At 40.7% G+C, this 20,447-nt stretch overlaps 1 protein-coding gene across 4 annotated transcripts in view; it reads right to left on the bottom strand.

Annotated features, from left to right (window-relative positions):
• The window catches only part of Atg2b (autophagy related 2B), a 76,679-nt gene extending 56,268 nt beyond the window's left edge, over positions 1-20,411 (bottom strand). For all 4 annotated transcript variants that reach the window (XR_011367141.1, XM_069997629.1, XM_069997630.1 and 1 more), the window contains exons 1-6: positions 19,803-20,411; positions 13,312-13,474; positions 9,781-9,933; positions 8,651-8,753; positions 5,918-6,080; positions 4,136-4,315 (exon numbers count right to left, since the gene is read on the bottom strand). Coding sequence is in view for 3 of the 4 variants with exons in the window: in XM_069997629.1 (XP_069853730.1) it covers positions 4,136-4,315; positions 5,918-6,080; positions 8,651-8,753; positions 9,781-9,933; positions 13,312-13,474; positions 19,803-19,964 (924 nt within the window). In the remaining variant the exon portion in view is untranslated. The remainder of the gene's footprint in view (positions 1-4,135; positions 4,316-5,917; positions 6,081-8,650; positions 8,754-9,780; positions 9,934-13,311; positions 13,475-19,802) is intronic.
• Positions 20,412-20,447: the final 36 nt, after the last annotated feature.

Below are 20,447 nucleotides of genomic sequence, written 5' to 3'. Positions count from 1 at the left end.
AACAATAAATAACAAAATGGCTTTTGCCCAAGAGGCAAAAAAAAGCCTTTCTAATTCTAGAAACAAAAATAAAACATGTAGTACTTTAAGAACACAATTCATTCTCTTATAATAATCAAATAATCACCACTTTTAAAATATACATTATACATATTATATCATATCATATATTATAAAATATGTAAGTATATAATATAGTATATGCATAGCATACTATATATGGGTGTTAACAGGCAAATCAAATAATTCTTAGTACTGTTTGTTTTATGGATAAATAAAGATTCAGAAAGGCTGACTTGCACTAGGCCACAGAGATTCAGAGATGGGATTTTAACCTAGACTGACCCAGATGCAAAGCCTTTACTCCCTGCTAAAACAGTTATAAATTAACTGTGTGTGAGCCACCAGTGCCTGGTTCATACTGTTTAAGGTTCCTTACTGACTGCTGACATCCTGTGCTATGTTCTCAATTGGAACTGGAAATGAAATTGACTGGAAATGTGCTTCTGATTATATGACAAATATTTTGTATTTTTTAAATTTCTTGGTTTGAAAGCATAATTTCTCACTGGAATCACTGATTCTCATTACAACAGAAGATCAAGAGTTTCATTTCTAGGCCTGGGAATGTACCTTAGGGGTAGAGTGCTTGCCTAGCATGCATGAAACTCCAGGTTCAATTCCTCAGTATCACAGAATCAGAAAAGGCTGGAAGTGGTGCTGTGACTTAAGTAGTAAAATGCTAGTCTTAAGCAAAAGAAGCTAAGGAATAGTACCCAGGCCCTGAGTACAAGTCCCAGGACTGGCAAAAAAAAAAAAAAAAAAAAAAGTTTCACTTCTAATTTTTATACAATATTTAATTTACTACTGAATTTGGAATACAAAGACCAAATACTTTTAGGAATACAAAGGATTTTAAGTTGGGCTGGGAAGGTGGCTCAGCCTTGCATGCATGAGGACCTGGGTTTGATTCCTCAGCACCACATAAGCAGTAAAAGCTGGAAGTGGCACTGTGGCTCAAGTGGTAGAGTGCTTGCCTTGAGCTGAAGAGCTGACAGTGCCCAGGCCCAGAGTTCAATACCCACAACCAACAACAACAACAAAAATATTGCAAGTAACAACTGAAAAAATTCCAATAAAGAAAAACACAGAAACTGAGGCAAAACATCTCTAAATTTAATCCAGGCAGTTTCCCTAATTTCATATCTAACGCATTTCCAAAACATCTGCTAAGACTGAACATGTGATCCAGAGGATACTACTCTTAAAAAATAAATGTGAAATCTTTCATAGTATTTTGTTGTATCTTTTTTGGCAGTTCTTAGGTTTGAACTCTAAGGCTCATACGTTCTTACTGAATCATGCCTCCAGTCCTCTTTTTTTTTTGGGGGGGGGGGTTCGGTCATGGGGCCTGAACTCTGGGCCTGGGCACTGTCCCTCAGCTCTTCAGCTCAAGGCAAGCACTCTACCACTTGAGCCACAGCGCCACTTCCGGCTTTTTTCTTTTTGCTTATGTGGTGCTGAGGAATAGAACCCAGGGCCTCATGCATGCAAGGCAAGCGCTCTACCACTGAGCCACCTTCCCAGCCCCGCCTCCAGTCCTCTTACGCATTATTACTTTTGAGATAAGGGTATCACTTTCTGCCTACATTCTTCATTGAGACTGTGATCCTCTTGAAGGGGTTTCACATGTATGCCTAGACTGGCCTTAAACTATGGTCCTTAAAACATCAGCCTCCCAAGTAGCTAAGATTATAAGCATAAACAACTTGTGCCCTGCTATTCACAACTTTTTTTTTTTTTTGGTGCAGGGACTAGGGCTTGAACTTGGGACATGGCATTGTCCATGAACTCTTTTGCTCAAGGCTAGTGCTCTACTTCTTGAGCCACAGCCAACTTCTGGAATTTTGTGGTTAGTTGGGGATAAGAGTCACACAGACTTTCCTGCCAGGGCTGGCTTTAAACCCTAAGCCTCAGATCTCAGCCTCTTCAGTAGCTAAGATTACAGGCATGAGCCAATGCCGCCCAGTTTATTCACAGCATTTGAACCCACACATGGAAAACAAGTTTAATGAACACTGGAGATGAAGATCTAACACTTCAGCACCCTTAGTAATGCCACGTTCTCCTACACTGTAAAAAAGTTATTAAGGGGCTGGGAAGTTGGCTCAGTGGTAGAGTGATTGCCTCGCATGTATAAGGCCCTGGGTTTGATTCCTCAGCACCCCATAAGCAGAAAAAAGCCAGAAGTGGTACTCTGGCTCAAATGGTAGAGCACTCGTCTTGAACTGAAGAGCTAAGGGACAGTGCCCAGACCCAGAGTTCAAGTCCCACGACCGACAAAAAAGAAAACAAAAAGTTATTAAAATCCAATGCTATAACATTACTCTTACCATTTAGTGTCTACTTTCATTAAATGCAAATAAAATGTATACAAATACTCATTATATAAAGCTACTGCATCTCTAAATATTAAATATTGAGTAGTATGCAACACCACTGTGAAAAATTTCCTACTGCTCATTTGTTACCTGATATTTGGAACTCTAAGAGTAACACAAAAGATTGCTTTCACAAATCAATACACAATATGTAAAACTTTGGGTTTGCAGAAAAATCAAAAACATACAAATATTGAAGACTAAACTTAATCAAAACAGAATATAAAGTTATTGCTATGGTTAAAACAATGGCAAATGTATTCCCTAAAGAGAAAGCTGTGCTGGTTTCCCAAGGATGATGTCATGACCTAGGAGTCCCTGTGGTGTTCACACACACAAACATCTATCTGTACATTAACAATCCCTTTCTTTATGTCATAAAGAGACTGAAGTCCAAATATAGGACTTCATATCCTTTCAGGCAGTACAGAACAGGAAACAGTAGGGCAATAATCAGTAGTAGAACTATATTAAGCATTACCTTCCTCTTTCAATTCTAGTCAAGTGTACTAACCTAAGGAAGGATTTTGGGGGCAATCCTCTGCAAATCTTTTCATGCACATTCATAAGTCTTTAGTGGATCCATATCCTATGTTCCCATAGCAAGTCTTGTGTCCCATAGCAAGTCTTAGGGCACCCTAAGAGACACAAGACTTGCTAAGGGAACATAGGATGTCTTGTGTCTCTCAGGTATTTTTCACTACAGAGACTGTAATCCATTCATCTCTGCATCTATCCAAAGAACTTACACAAAGCCTAACTCAGCAAACATCTACAGCTACGTGGATAAACAGATAAATGAATAAACCCAAATACTCTTAATTTAAACCTCATTTTGTAGAGATTAGATAGCTTGTTCCCAAAGTATGAAAGTAACACCTTACATATCCCTTTTTTTTTTTTGGGTCCGGTCGTGGGGCCTGAACTCTGGGCCTGGGCGCTGTCCCTCAGATCTTCAGCTCAAGGCTAGCACTCTACCACTTGAGCCACAGCACCACTTCCGGCTTTTTTCTTTTTGCTTATGTGGTGCTCTGGAATCGAACCCAGGGCTTCAGGCATACAAGGCAAGTGCTCTACCACTGAGCCACCTTCCCAGCCCTTACATATCACTTTTTAACTGTTAGAATGCAAGCTCCCTGAATTCCAACAGACTCATCCATATTGTTGACAAAGAAACAAGCATTTAGTGCTTGTTCACTAAGAAACCAGTGTCTTCAAAAACTAGGAGACACATGAAAGGGTTAATCCCTTTTCTTAAATATTACACAACTATAAAGTCACTAAACCCAAAATACATATAAATGTTTTATATATTTGATTTTAAATAGTATCTTCTATAGTTCTGCCTTTCAAATTTCTTTTCCTCTTAAACTTAACTTTATGATTATTGTTAATAATGTTATGTAATGGTTTGTTATTCTAACTAATGAAAGCATGCCTAACTTTTTTGAAGCATTTTTTTAAATCTGAGGTTGTTGGAATGGAGGGAGAATGAGTGGAGGAAGCAACCCTTCATAAAATCTGTCCTCACTAGAATTTTGTGACCCTAAGACACCCCAAGCTCCAACTGAGAATAAAAGCACTGACTTCAAAAGCAGCAGATACCTTCTTTACAGGTAGAGTAATAAAGCTGTGAGTCACTGCAAAAACTAAACACTTGTAATTTTACTAAAGAAAATAAAATAAACACTGACCTTAGCTCCAGGAAGTACTTCATTCTGTTTCCATGTGAGACTCAACTCTAACCTGCCGACTAAACTTCCAATCTGTACTGGGTCAGAGTGTGCTATCTCTGGTAAATTTCTAGTTAGTTGTGGGTGTGGTTCATAAACAATTTTGGGGTTCCAGCTAGGTGACAGCTTGGGCTCAGTTTCCTACACCAATACAAAAAGAAAGTAAATGTTTTATAAGTCTTTAGTGTGAATAAATCAGAATGCAAAATACAAATGTCAAGAACAAAATAACTGACATGCAAAACTATATTGTTCCTTATAGGAATAAGGAAAAAATAAACATAATACCAAGTTAGCATAGTATCATAGAAATAAAAGCAAATCATGGAAAGGGATTTTTTTTTAAGTACAATTATCTGCTCAAACTACAGCAATAAGAAAATCTAACAGGCAGTGTACAATCAAGAAAGCTTAGCTAGATATAGTGGCACACACCTGTATTCACAATACTGGTAAGATTTGAAGCAGAAGGATTACAAGTTCAAAGTTAATCTGAGCTACACAGCATGTTCCATTCAAGGCTAGCCTGGGCTACAAAGTAAGTTTCTGACTCCAAAAAAAAAAAAAAAAAGAAGAAGAAAACTTGATTTATATAATAACAAGGCAAATTATGGAATGCCTGACTTAAAGAGGAATTAACAGAGTTCAATAATTATATAAAGATTTTTAAAGGAAATGGCGCTGTGGCTCAAAGTGGTAAAGTATAAACCTTGAACAAAAAAGCTCAGGGACAGCACCCAAGCCTTGAGTTCAAGACCCAAGATATTACTGAATATAAGATATTACTGAATATAAGATAAATTTGCAGTATATAAGGTAATTTCCCCTCCCCCCATCCCAATCCTAGGGCTTGAACTTAGGGCCCAGTATCCCCAAGCTGTTTTGCTTCAGGCTAGCTCTCTACCACCTGAGCCATAGCTACATTTTTTTTTTGGGGGGGGGAGTAGGATAGGTGGTTAATTGCAGATAAGATTCTCACAGACTTTCCTGTCTAAGCTAGGCTTCAAACCATGATCCTCTTATCTCAGCCTCTTCTTGGGTAGCAAAGATTACAGGCATAAGTCCTTAGCTCCTGGCTATGTAAGGTAAATTTTAACACTGCTTGATTTCTTCCTTTATTGTCAAAGAATATTAAATATTAACACATCATTTTGGCCCAAGACATAGTACCCAAGGTTTCTCTATCAAAGTAATACATAGAAAACATAGAATACATAGGACACCAGGTAGCTCAGCTCATACCTGCAATCCTAGCTACTCAGGAAGCTGAGATCTAAGGATCAAAGTTCAGAGACAAATCTAAGAGATTCTACCTCCAATTAACCAGCAGGTAGGTTATGTGGTAGAGTGCCAACCACGAGCAAAAACGTCAAGGCCTGAGTTCAAGCTCCAGTACCAGTAAAAAAAAAAAATGTATATATATATATATATATATATATATATATATATATATATATATATATATATATATATATATGTATATGTATATATATATATATATATGTATATATATATATGTATATATATATATACATATAATTATTATTATTATTCCCAACTAGATGAGAAACATAGTATATACCTAGCAAAATTTAATAACCCTTGATTTTTCCCCTTTAGACAATCTCACTACATAGCTCAGGCTGACCTGGAACCCCTGATCCTCTTGCCTCAGCTTAAAGCCCTCATTTAATCTGTACCAAAATTTGTATCATGTTTTGGTCATATGTTTTCTTTTCTTACCACTGGTGCAGTTGAACACACTGGGGAAGATTTTGCTGATGCAGAAAACTCATCCCAAAAGAGAGAGACTCCAGAGAGCTGAAGTAACTTGTGAGCAAAAGCTGTCGGCTGATGTACATTAATTCCTGAGGTTTCATCAGCAGTTTCATCACAGTAGACAGTTCTGAAACAAAAAGAAAAACAAAAAGAATTTGTATAAAACTCTATAAAAACATACTTGCATGATTAAAAAAAAAGGACCAAATTTAGTTCAAAGAATTTTTCAGATGTCACTACTCTCTCTTAGACTATGTCTATGATAATAATGTTTATAATGTAGGACAGCAGCAAGGACTGCACTTCAATAAGTACTTAATTCTGAGAAAGACAGTTTTATAAAGCTCATAAATTGGAGAACAAATTAATAACTCCCTAAGTTAGCTATAAGGAAAACAACTCCATTTCCTTTCAAAACATCCATCCTTTCCCACTTTCTTCACTCCTCTCTCCCCTTCCCTCTCCATTCTTTTTTTTTTTTTTCCTTTTGAGACAGTATCAAATATAGCCTGGACTGGCCTCAACTTCATGATCCTCCTTCTAATCTCCTAAGTGCTATGATGTATATATATCATCACACACAGCCTCAAAACATCACTGGGCACCAGTGGCTCACGCCTGTAATCCTAGCTACTAAGGAGGCTGAGATCTGACGATCACAGTTTAAAGCCAGCCCAGGCAGGAAAGTCCATGAGACTCTTATCTCCAATAAACCACCAGAAAACTGAAAGTGGGGGGCTGAGAATGTGGCTCAGTGGTAGAGTGCTTGCCTTGTATGCATGAGGCCCTGGGTTCGATTCCTCAGCACCACATGAGCAGAAAAAGCTGGAAGTGGGGCTGAGGCTCAAGTGGTAGAGTGCTAGTCTACAGCTGTAGAGCTGAGAAACAGCGCCCAGGCCCAGAGTTCAGGCCCCATGACCGACAAAAAAAAAAAAAAAAAAAAAAAGAAAACTGAAAGTGGTGCTATGGTTCAAGTGGGTAGAGTGCTTGCCCTGAGCTGAAGAGCTCACGGACAGCGCCCAGGCTCAGAGTTCAAGCCCCACAACTGACACCAAAAACAAAAACAAAAAACAAAAACAACATCTCTTGACAGCAGTGAGACACTATTTGTCACAAGTCTGATAATAAATACATTGCTTTAATTCCTGTGTGACTAATCCTCAGATACAATAGGTAAAGAATATGGTTTCTAAAGGCATGAGATGTTAGTTATTTAGATGTTAGATTTTTTTTGGAGGGGGTCCAGTCGTGGGGCCTGTACTCTGGGCCTGGGCACTGTCTCTCAGCTCTTCAGCTCAAGGCTAGCACTCTACCACTTGAGCCATAGTGCCACTTCCAGCTTTTTTCTTTTTGCTTATGTGATGCTGAGGAATCGAACCCAGGGCCTCAGGCATGCAAGGCAAGCGCTCTACCACTGAGCCACCTTCCCAGCCCTGTTAGATGTTTAATAAGGTAATTCACCTTCAAAAATATAGTGTGTTTAACTGCAGTTATGTTAACAGTAACTTTATTAATAGGTGTGTTTTGTGAAAGAAAGCTTAATGTATCTTTTTCAACCCTGGTCAAGATCCCAAATATCTACATATACAATGAATTCAGTGTTTATGCCTAATCCTGTAGATTTCAGTTAGCAGTATATACCATCAACACAGGTACGAGTTACTACCTCAACTCTACATTCAAGTGGGTAACTGGAAATGAATCACTGTTTTCAAAGCTATTTAGAAGGTTCCAAGTGATGAGCATACGTAGAAAGTGAGGCTGGACACTGGTAGCTCATGCCTGTAATCCTAGCTACTCAGGAAGCTGAGATTTGAGGATCATGGTTCAAACCCAGCCAAGGCAGAAAAGTCCATGAGACTCTTATCTACAATTAACCACCAGAAAACCGGAAGTGGCGCTGTGGCTCAAGTGGTAGAGCACTCGCCTTGAGCTGAAGAGCACAGGGACAGCACCCAGGCCCAGAGTTCAAGCCCCATGACTGACAAGAAAGAAAGAAAGCTAAAAAAAAAATGTGCCGGGCGCTGGTGGCTCACGCCTGTAATCCTAGCTACTCAGGAGGCTGAGATCTGAGGATCACGGTTCAAAGCCAGCCCGGGCAGGAGAGACTGTGAGACTCCTATCTCCAATAAATCACCAGAAAACCGGAAGTGGCGCTGTAGCTCAAGTGGTAGAGCGCTCGCCTTGAGCTGAAGAGCTGAGGGACAGCGCCCAGGCCCAGAGTTCAAGCCCCACGACCGACAAAAAAAAAAAAAAAGTGTTTCTATCTTTTTAAACACATCTCCACTGTACATATGGACCTTAGATTAATCCTCACAGTATCCTTAAAAAAGAAACAGTGCCCTTACCCTTTTGCAATAAAGTAACATGTCAAGCAAAAGAAAAAAAATTCCCATTAATGAACCAACAAATATTACAATGCTTACATGAAAACTCTAAAAGCAGTACCTTAAATATTTTTATTTAGTATTAACTGAGAGATAATTGCTTGCTTTGAACTCAACAAAATGTATTAAATATAATTATACACAGCTAGTACTTTCAGTTTTTAGTAATAAACCTAAATCATAACTTGGAAAATGTTTCACCTGAAATTATACAATAATTTATCATCATTATATCTGGTCTCCAAAAGCATCCTGAAATCTAATATGAGAGTTGGAACAGACATTTATTTTCAGACAGAAAAATTCTTACCTTTCTATTCGAATTTCAAGTGCAGTTCCAGTTTTGGAATTTTCTGGCACATGTTCAATTCTCAAAACAGTGTCTATAAAAGTTACTTTTACTCTTCTTAGTACTAAAGTAAACAAAGAATCATCAATGAACAACCCATACATATACTAAATAAGAAATTCTGTTTTTGTTTTTTAGGTGCTGGGGATCAAACTCAGGGGCCTCATGCTAGGCAGTACTCTACCAATTGAGCTACATCCCCAGCCCAAAATAGAATCTTCTAGTTAAAAAAATGAATATTAACTTGAGAGGAACTTAAAAAATAAAGCAATTGAATTTCTTTCCTTTAATATTACCAAATTCTGAGTTTTTAAAGAAATATTGTTCCTTTCAGAACATTTACTCAAGTTCATCTCAACAGACACTTGGGGAAAAATTACTAACACTGCTGAATTCTAATTCTGTTGTTCCACAGCAATAAATTCAACAGAGAAACTTGAGAATACATCAACATGCAATTAAATTGAATACAATATATAAAATAATATCAATTTTTTATTTTTATTTGTCAGTCCTGGGGCTTGAATTCTGGGCCTGGGTGCTGTCCCTCAGCTCTTTGTCTCAAGGCTAGCCCTCTACCACTTGAGCCACATTACCATCTCCGGTTTTCTGATGACTTACTGGAGATAACAGTCTCATGAACCTTCCTGCCCAGGCTGGCTTTGAACCACAATCCTCAGATCTCAGCCTCCTGAGTAGCTAGGATTATTACAGGAGTGAGCCACTGGTGCCAGGCTTTTTTTTTTTTTTTTGGTGTCAGTTGTGGGGCTTAAACTCTGGATCTGGGTTGTCCCTCAGCTCTTCAGCTCAAGGCTAGCACTCTACCACTTGAGCTACAGCACCATGTCTGGCTTTTTTTGTTTATGTGGTACTAAGAAATTGAACCCAGGGCTTCATGCCTGCTAGGCAAGCATTCTACAACTAAGCCACATTCCCAGCCCTCAATTCCAAAGTTTTAAAATGAGAACAGTAAGTCTTTTTAATTAAAAAAAAAAAACTCCAACAGACTACCTTATACAAGGTTTATTAAATAACTGTACTAAATTGCTGAATAAAATCAGAAATTTTAAAACTGCCCAATAATGCCAAACCTGTTTCAATGGTTTCAGCAAACTTTTCAAGTCCTTCAAAAGGCTGGGATCCTTCTCCTTGTTCATCTGTTAGTTTCTGGCTAAGACATTCTTTTGCCAATTGCATACTGCTGGTCATGAAACTTGACCAGTACATAGGCTCAGAACCAGATGCTACAGAAAATAAACAGTAATCCAAAGTTATTTCTCAAGATTACAAAAATGCCATTTCTTAATAGTTCAAGTAACCTTTTAACTTTATGGTATTACCTAGGAAAACCATATTCTAGAAATTACTCTTCAGATCATACCATTTTTTGACTGAGGAAAAAAAATCCACAGGAAAAAGTTCAACAACATGTACTCTTATTTCATGTTTTTATTTTTATCAAATGTTAATTCTGGTATCCATTCAACAAGAACAGGTTTGTTTTTTGTTGCTGTTATTTTGTTTTTGTTTTTGCTTTGTCAGTCGTAGGGCTTGAACTCTGGGCCTGAGTGCTATTCCTGATCTCGTCAGCTCAAGGCTAGCACTCTACCACTTGAGCCAGAGCGCCACTTACGGTTTTCTGGTGGTTAATTGGGGATCAGAGTCTCAAGGACTTTCCTGCCTGGGCTGCCTTCGAGCCACAATCCTCAGATCTCAGCCTCCTGAGTAGCTACGATTATAGGTGTCAGCCACCGGTGCCAGACTAAGAGTAAGTATTTTTACATGTGCATGGCATTAAATTTTATAGGACAGAAATCAACAAGCTTTTCTGTAAAAGATTATACATTAGACATTTGCAAGAAATATTTTCTAGGGGCTGGGAAGGTGGCTCAGTGGTAGAGCGCTTGCCTTGCACGCATGAGGCCCTGGGTTCAATTCCTCAGCACCACATTAGCAAAAAGAAAAAAATCCGGAAGTGGTGCTGTGGCTCAAGTGGTAGAACGCTAGCCTTGAGCTGAAGAGCTGAGGGACAGTGCCCAGGCCCAGAGTTCAGGCCCCACGACCAGACCAAAAAAAATATATGTATATATCTATATTTTTTTTCTATAGCCCAACTACCAATCTCCACAGAGAGCATATCAAATAAGCAACATTTTATTTACAGAAACAGATGCAGGGTCTGACTTCGCCTGCAGGCCCCAGTTTGCTAACTCTTCTGTAGAGGATAAAAAAATAAATTAAGAATTCTGCCTTAAAAGCTGACCATCTAAGCCAGGCACCAGTGGCTCATGCCTATAATCCTAGCTACTCAGGAGTCTGAGATCTGAGGATCACAGTTCAAAGCCAGCTCGGGCAGGAAAGTCCGTGAGACTCTTATCATCAATTAACCACCAGAAAATTGGAAGTGGGGCTGTGACTCAAGTGGTAGAGCACTCGATGTGAGCGGAAGAGCCCAGGGATAGCACCCAGGCCCAGAGTTCAAGACCCAGGACTGGAAAAAAAAAAAAAAAAACCTGACCATCTAGGGCAGGGAATGTGACTCAGCAGTAGATCGCTTGCCTAGCATGCATGAGGCCCTGTGTTCGATTCCTCAGAACCACATACACAGAAAAAGCTGAAAGTCATGCGGTGGCTCAAGTGGCAGAGTGCTAGTCTTGAGCAAAAAGCAGCACAGGGACAGTGCCCAGGCCCTGAGTTCAAGCCCCAGGACTGGCAAAAAAAAAAAGCTGACCATCTAGGAGAAGAAACAGAATATGACTAAGAATTAACAAGCAACTCTTTGGTATCATCAGAAAACATTATAAAAGCTAAGAGAAGAGGTTCATTCTTCCAGCTCAGGGGTGAACAGGAAATAAGGTAGAGGTAGCAGATGACCCAGGCTTGGAAATCATTTAAATGTAGACAAAATAGAAGAGCATTCTTGGAAGATGAAATACATCAACTATGAACAATCCTTTCCATATTTTCTGCTGAGAAAACTTCATCATACTTCCTTACATTATTCAAAACAAGCTGAGTGATTACTAGAATTATTGCCTTCCAAAAAAGAAAAAAAAATTTTTTTTTTTTTTTTGGTCGGCCATGGGGCTTGAACTCTGGACCTGGGCGCTGTCCCTCAGCTCTTCAGCTCAAGGCGAGCACTCTACCGCTTAAGCTATAGCACCACTTCCGGTTTTTCTGGTGGTTTATTGGAGATAGGAGTCTCACGGTCTCTCCTGCCAGGGCTGGCTTTGAACAGCGATCCTCAGATCTCAGCCTCCTAAGTAGCTAGGATAACAGGCGTGAGCCACCAGAGCCCGGCTCAAAAGAAGAAAATTTTAAAGTCCTTTTAATGGTCTATTTTTCAAGAAAAAGTATTTGTTTAACTCTCTAAAGGAAAATGTTGTATCTATTCATCATGGTTAAAAGACAGAATTGTCAGGCTGGGGATGTGGCTTAGTGGTAGAGTGCTTGCCTATCATGCGTAACGCCCTGGGCTCGATTCGCCAGTACCACACAAACAGAAAAAGCTGGAAGTGGCACTGTGGTTCAAGTAGTAGAGTACTAGACTTGAGCAAAAGCAGCTCAGGAACAGTGCCAGTGCCAAGACCCAGGACTGGCAAAAAAAAAAAAAAAAAGACAGACTTGCCCTCTAAATTAAATATCAGATTATTAAAGAAGACATTCATAACCAACTTTCAAAACACAGGTCACTGTATTTCCAATTGTAATTTATGTCTTTTTTTTCCTCAGTACCAAGGTTATAACTCAGGGCCTTGAATTTGCTAGGCAAGCACGCTACCACTGGCTGAGCCACATCTCCAGCTCTCTATTAAGCATAATTTAACCTTCTAAGTTTCAAGAAACAGAAGTATAACTATGAATTTATACTTTTTGGGGTGGAGTGCTTCTACTGGAGCTTGAACTCAGGGCCTAAGCACTGTCCCTGAGCTTTTGTGCTCAAGGCTAGCACTCTACCACAGCCTCTCTCTTTTTTTCAGCTTTTTTTTCTTTTTCTTTTTCTTTTTGTGGTTAATTGGAGATAAGTCTCATGAATTTTCATGCCCAGGTTGGATTCATACCACAAATCTTCAGATCTCAACCTCCTGAGTAGCTCGGATTACAGGTAAGTCACTGACACCCAGTTAAAATTGTTATTTTCATTGTTGCAAATCTATATACTTTCTCCATTTACCAATTCTATTCTTTTTAATTTTCTGCATTTATAAGTAAATAACTATTGTAAAGAGTATTTCCTTCTTCCTGCACCCCTTATATACTTATTTATCTCTAATCAGTTTGAACTTAACTTCTAAAACTTTAATGTATGATAATCACTTATTATCCTTTTATTTAACACTCCCATTGTCCCAGACTTGGCCAACAGACCACTGCTGTATCCTTTCAACATTTCTCCATCAATCTTCAAGTACTCTTCCTTGTTTTAGGGCACAATACTTGGAATATTTCAAATACAAAGTCACTTACATATAGCCAAGTACCAGTATTTTATCATCTGAAAATCTCACAAATACAATACAAAGTAATACATCAAGCACTAACATTTTTGAAATTAAGTTACTTTCTCAATCGCTGAAAGATAAAAGAAGAATAATTAAAGCAGAAACATCTAACACACATACCTAGGCGAGGTCTAGGTCGAAAGACCATTTCTAACCCTTTCACTTCAAGTGCACAATTATCCTGTAGTAAGGAGCCCCATGGAACTGACAGAGAAATTGACTGAATGAATCCTTCCGTGACTTCTAAAGGTGCATCTGCTGACTCCAAAATTTCATTGAGACACTAAAGAAGAAAAAATAAAGTTCATTTTCAAATTACAGGAATCTGTTAACTTTTCAAAGATATGACTGTATCCCCATGTGTCAAGTACATAGCAAACAAAGGCAAAAAAAAAACAAAAACAAAAAAAAAAAACCACACAGCCAGGCGCTGGTGGCTCACGCCTGTAATCCTAGCTACTCAGGAGGCTGAGATCTGAGGATCGCATACTATATTGCTACCAGTAGAAGAGATAGGATTCAGGACTATTACTTCATATTGAATATACTTCTTTGCTGTTTGAATTTTATGCAATGAACATTTACTAGCTTCATCAAATGATTAAAAATATATCAAAGTGTTTTAAAGTGTACAAAGGCAATGACTAAATCTTTGCGATATGACAATCAATCAACATTAGACAATCAACTAAGAAACAAAATTTAACAAAATTCTTTTTTTTTTTTTTTTTTTTTGGGTCCAGTCGTGGGGCCTGAACTCGGGGCCTGGGCGCTGTCCCTCAGCTCTTCAGCTCAAGGCTAGCACTCTACCACTTGAGCCACAGCGCCACTTCCAGCTTTTTTCTTTTTGCTTATGTGGTACTGAGGAATCGAACCCAGGGCCTCGAGCATGCAAGGCAAGCGCTCTACCACTGAGCCACCTTCCCAGCCCCAACAAAATTCTCTTTCACATCAGGCCCAAACTTTTTGTCCCAGTTTTGTTTTGTTTTGTTTTTGGGGGGGGTCCACTTGTGGGCCTGAACTCTGGGCCTGGGCACTATCCCTCAGCTCTTCAGCTCAAGGCTAGCACTCTACCACTTGAGCCACAGCACCACTTCTGCCTTTTTTTTTCCTACTTATGTGGTGCTGAGGAATCGAACCCAGGGCCTCATTCATGCAAGGCAAGCGCTCTACCACTGAGCCACCTTCCCAGCCCTTTTTGTCCCAGTTTTATAGCTATTGTAAACTTATAAACAGACTGGTTTATAAAGTTGTACTGTAACATTAAATATGCATTTACTTACTTATTTATTTTTGCCTATTGTACACTTAAACTCCAGGCCTGAGTGCTGTCCCTGAGCTTTTTCACTCAAGGCTAGAGCTGTACCACTTTGAGTCACAGTTCTACTCATGGTTTTCTGGTGGTTAATTGGGGGCTTTTCTACCCAGACTGGCTTTAAACTAAGATCTTCAGATCTCAGCCTCCCGTAGCTAGGATTCCACATATGAACCACCATTTCCTGGCTGTAATATTTAAAGAACAGACACAGTCAGGCACCAGTGGTGCATACCAAGTACACAGGAAGCTAAGATTGGGAGGATCATGATTCTAGGCGAAGCCCAGGCAGAAAAATCCACAAGCCTCCACCACAGTGAAAACCAGCCAGACATGGTGTTGAGTGTCTGTCATCTCACTAACAATAGAAAACCTAAAATAGGCAGTTGTGGTGTAGGCACATGTCCTAGAAGGAACAAATTCTATCTCAAACATATCTAGCACAATCCAGACACCAGTGGCTCACATCTATAATCCTAACTACTCAGGAGGCAAAGATCTGATAATTGTGGTTCAGGTTCAAAGCAAGTCTACATAAATCCTCCAGACTCTTATCTCCAATTAACCAGGAAAATATGTAGGTGCATGTGCATATGCACGCACATGCATGCGCACGCACACGAAACTGAGGCATGATTCAAGCAGAAGACTGCCAGCCATAATGGGAAAAGCTGAGTGAAGAGTATAAGGTCTAAGTTTGGGAAATAAATAGCCAATCAGCACAAAAATGGATAGAAGCCTTATTAGCTAAGCAGTAAAGTGCCTGCCTAGTAAGCAGAAGCTCTGAATTCAGAATCTTAAGACAAAAAAAGAAAACATACAATATTTTGGTAAATGTTAACAAAATAATTTTGAAGAGTCAACAGTTCAAAAATTTTTATTTAGGCCCACAAAGCTATAATTTCCCTGAGTACAAGATGTCCAAATAGGTTATACTTATACATAGTCATACATGCACTTGGCAAAATCCCCTGAATATTGTAGTGTTACAAAGTACTTTAAGTTTACTCTGTGAAATTCCAAGGTCTTCTATGATATATGAGTAGTAGGACAAAATTCTCAACCTACTTGGCCAAACTCATCTCATTTTCTACTCAGGCAACATTTAAGTTATTATTCCATTGAAGTATATCCATGTGATTCAATAATTCTAGAACCAAAAGTGGAGCCACCCGAACTACTCAGCAAATACATGCCCTGTAGTAGATTCTTCAGTCCTTTCCTTTCATTTACAATTATCTCAATTTTCATGTATATAGACAGAAAAGGAAATAGCAACATTCTAGTCTCCATTGTAGCATTTGCTACTCCATGTTCCACTAACTGAATAAAGTTTTATTACATATTCATGTATAAAGTTCAAGTTGCAATCAAAACAAATTTTTTTTTTTTTTTTTTTGGGTCCGGTCGTGGGGCCTGAACTCTGGGCCTGGGCACTGTCCCTCAGCTCTTCAGCTCAAGGCTAGTGCTCTACCACTTGAGCCACAGCGCCACTTCCGGCTTTTTTCTTTTTGCTTATGTGGTGCTGAGGAATCGAACCCAGGGCCTTGAGCATGCAAGGCAAGCGCTCTACCACTGAGCCACCTTCCCAGCCCTCAAAACAAAATTTTAAGTGAAATTAAAAAGTTTTAGGAGAATAAATCACTAATGTCTATCTTCCTGGACACAGTAAGTTCCTATGAGAAAAGTGTCTAAGTTCCCTATTGCTACTCCAGCCCCTCACAGTGGCAGGTGCTAAGTGCTCAATGAATATATTGAATCCCTGCTGGACATGTGGCTTAGTGGTAGAATGCTTGCCTAGCTGATCCTAGGTCTTGAACTCAGGGCCTGGGCAACTGTCCTTGAGCTTTTTTTTTTTTCCTGGTGCCAGTCCTGGGGCTAGTGGAGATTAGAGTCTTATGGATTTTGCTGCTCCGTTTGGCTTCCAACCATGATCCTCAGATCTCATCCTCCTGAGTAGCTAGGATTTCAGGCATGAGCCAGTGCCTGGCTATCCCTGAGCTTTTTGGCTCAAGGTTAGTGCTCTACCACTTGAGCCACAACTCCCATCTCTGACGTTTTTGGTGCTTACCAAAAAAGTATTACAGACTTTCCTGCCTGGGCTGGCTTTGAACCTCTATCCTCAGATCTCAGCCTCCTTGGTCACTAAGGATTACAGCCACTGACACACAGAAACAGGTAGTTTCTTTTTATACACAGTAGTAGTTTTAAATATGCCAGCCATTCCTGTGATGACACATGGCTAGTAAAAAAAGAACATACTTAATCTTAATCTATCTTTTCAAAGTAAGAGTAACATTTTAATAATGAGTAAGAGAATAACTGCTTTATGAAAGACAGTTGTACTACAGGGAAAATATTTTTTAAACCTATACTTGAAAATGTTTCCATTGTTCCATGATTTTTTTGTTGTTGTTGAAAACACAGCCAATCATGTTGGTGTACACCTGTAACCTCAGAACTCAGGAGGCCGAGGCCAGATGATTACCTGTTCCAGGCCAGCTGAGCCTCAAAAACAAAGTCTATTTTTTCATGTCATTATCTACACAGAATGCAAAAGTCTGAAAACATTAAACACAATCCCAACCAACCTAAAACTTCTCAAGAGAGTTCAAAAACTAAATTTTAAGTTTAATTTTTATATATTAAGTATATAAAAACACATTCCCATCCAAGTAATTATCAAAAACTGAAATGTGGGAAAACAGAGATGTCAATTTCAATAAATTCATTTGCATAGTTGACAGGTAAAAACTGAAACATAAGCAGTAGTGTAATCTATGATACAATCCTTCTGTTAGGATCTATAAATCTTGGGAGGTATTTTTCCATCCTGAAAAGTTATTAAAATTAATTGGATTTGCTAGAAAATAGAAACAAGAGGTTTTTCTTTGTTTAAAAAAAAAAAAAAGTAATTGAATTTGGAACCAGAACTTCTACCTAAGAATCACATCAACATTTATCTTAGTCATCAACACAACACATTAAAATAAGTAAATCAGAAATGGTAAACAGTGCTTACTGGAGGCTTTGAAATCATTATTTTCATTGATACAAGTCTTACCTTCAAGGAGAATAAAACAATACTTAAATTAAGTCTAATCATGAATTATTTTGCACTAGGAATATGGCTTAGCGGTAGAGTGTTTGCCTAGCATGCAAGAAGCCCTGGGTTTGATTCCTCCATACCACATAAACAGAAAAAGCTGGAAGTGGCGCTGTGGCTCAAGTGGTAGAGCTCTGGCCTTGAGCACAGAGGCTCACACAGAGCCCAGGCCCTGAGTTCAAGCCTTAGGACTGTCAATTAATCAATCAATCAATAATTTTGCCAACCATCTTGAACTCAAACTATAAAATTGGCATATAACCATTTCTGATTTTCTGGATTAAATAACACTACACAAACGAAAAGCCTAGAATGATGCCTGACATAAGTAGATGCTCAATAAACATTACCTCCTTCTTTGCCTTAAACTATCTGATGAAGTAGATGCTCAATAAACATTACCTCCTTCTTTGCCTTAAACTATATGATGTACTAAGATGATGGGCTTAGGAATTAGATAGATTTGAATCTCACTATAACATTTGCTATGTGACTTTAGGCAAATAATTTAATTCCATTTAAATGTCCAATCTTCCTCCTTCAAGATAGTCTTATTCATAACTGTATCAAGAACCATTGATTGTTGAATTCAAATATATCCACGAGAATCTCTATCTTCTGGTAATAACCTAATTCAATAGCTTCAATGGAGAGTCTAGTTCATGGATGTGTATTGAATTTAGGTGAATAGCATGCCCACTATCATTTGGCTAATTGTGGCAGTCTAGACTATGCCAGAAAGACTTAATGGTTCTCAAACTAGTGCTCAAACTGGTGGCTTGTGCCTGCAATCCTTGCTACTCAGGAAGCTGAGCTCTAAGGATGAGGATTCAAGGACAGCCCAGGCAGAAAAAGATTATGAGGCTCTTATCTCTAACCACCAAAAAGCCTCAAGTAGAACTGTGGCTCAAGTGGTAGTGTCAGCCTAGAGATTCAGAAAAACTCAGTAGCACCAAGTTCTTAAGTTCAAGCTCCAGTACTGGCACTTAGGAACATGTACACAAACACACAGGAGCACATGGGAACACACAGACATACCCTTAATGCTTTTTTGGGGGGGAGGGGGGAGGGGGAGGTCGGTCATGGGGCTTGAACTCTGGACCTGGGCACTGTCCCTGAGCTCTTGAGCTCAGGGCAAGCACTATACCACTTGAGCCACAGCACCACTTCCAATTTTCTGGTGGTTAATTGGAGATAAAGAGTCTCAAGGACTTTTCTGTCCGGGCTGGCTTTGAACTGCGATCCCAGATCTCAGCCTCCTGAGTAGCTAGAATCACAGGCCTGAGCCACCGATTCCCGGCCCCTAGGCTCTTAAACTACTTTGTTACTCTCTATTTTAAGTCATCTACTGATAAAACTATACCTTTACTCATCCCCTGTAACACAAATTAATGAGTCATAAGGTTGTGTTACCATAATTTAAACTTTACGGTGAAGGGGAGCAGGACTGGATACTTGTCAAATCGCAGGCAGAACAGACTTTAAAAATATTAGGCATTGAACCCACAGGGGCAGCCATTCAAGCCATAGCCTCTGGATGACGAGTAGAAAGGCAGCGTTTGGCCCCTCCCCACCCCCGCAAAAAAAAAAAAATGTGTGAAAATCGCAACGTCAGAGCTTTTGCAACACCTTTTACGATCTGTCACGTGTAGGCAAAACTACACAGCACTACTACCTAGAGCCCCACACAACCATGCCCAGGCTGGGAACACCAACTGGCCTGGAAACCTATCATCAAGCAAAGCAGGCAAACCGGCAGAGGCACCCTTCATCTAACTTTTCTTCTGGAAGATGCGCCACGCTGGATCCAGGCAGATCAGGCAAACAGAGCGTGCACTAGGACAAACCAAAACAACTAACTGGAGATTGGGGCAATCCGACTGACATTCTCTCTTCATCTTCAGTCTTTGAAGAAATGCCATCCAGTGAAATGAGGTTTGCTTGTCACGCAACCTCCGCGGCCCCCTGCATCCCAGGGGGGGCAGGACTGATCGCCCCCCCCCATCCCATTACATCTGTTGCTAGCCACAGACTAAATAACACTCCAAACACACGTCCCTGAGCCCTGCCACACTTGGGTCTGAACCATTCCCCAGGAGGGACTGAACGTCAGCAATCTTGGATGGCGTTCGCTCCGACAGCCCTAAGGAATGAGCAATCCCGCCCCGGTGGCTGCGGGCAAGCTCTTACCCATTTGTCCAAGGGGACCTGGGACAGGGAGCCGGTGCCCTGATACAGGTCCAGGCTGAGCTGCTCCAAGCTCAGCTTCTCCTGCAGGAAGTGGCCCAGGTACCTCTGCAGGAGGTACCGACAGGCCCTCTTCTTGATGGACTCAGAAAACGGCCACGGCATCGTGAGGGCTGGCGGCGGGGCGGGCTGGGGCTGAGCGCTGCGGGCGACGACGGCGGCAGCGGCGGCGGCGGCTCGAACTCCGGGCCGAGGGTCCGGCTCCCAGGCCGCGGCGGCGCCTCCAGGCCGCGGCGGCGCCTCCGGGCCGGGCCGGCGTCCCCAGGCCGCGGCGGGGATCTAAGCCCGGGACGGCCCCTGCATCGCGGCTCGGCGCCGCGGCCCCTCAGGAAGACCCCATCGCCCGCGCCCAGCCGCTCGCGCTAGGCCTGGCGGGGACCCGGCGCTGAGGAGTGCCCGTCGCCTCAGACCCGGAGGCCTCCGGAGGACCCAGAGAGAAGGAGCGGGAGAGCGCGTGGGGAGACGGCCGGGGATCCGAGGGGGACGCCGCCGCGCGACAAATTTGTTGTCATCCACAAGGCGCGCTCCCGACCCTTGGACGCTGCCGGCGCGTTCGCGAGGCGCAGACTCCGCGCTCCAGGCCGGCGC

This window comes from Dipodomys merriami, unplaced genomic scaffold (genome assembly GCF_024711535.1).
Source record: "Dipodomys merriami isolate MVZ:Mamm:240054 unplaced genomic scaffold, mDipMer1.0.p SCAF_50, whole genome shotgun sequence".
NCBI lineage: Eukaryota > Metazoa > Chordata > Mammalia > Rodentia > Heteromyidae > Dipodomys > Dipodomys merriami.
This window is presented reverse-complemented; position numbering and strand designations above follow the sequence as displayed.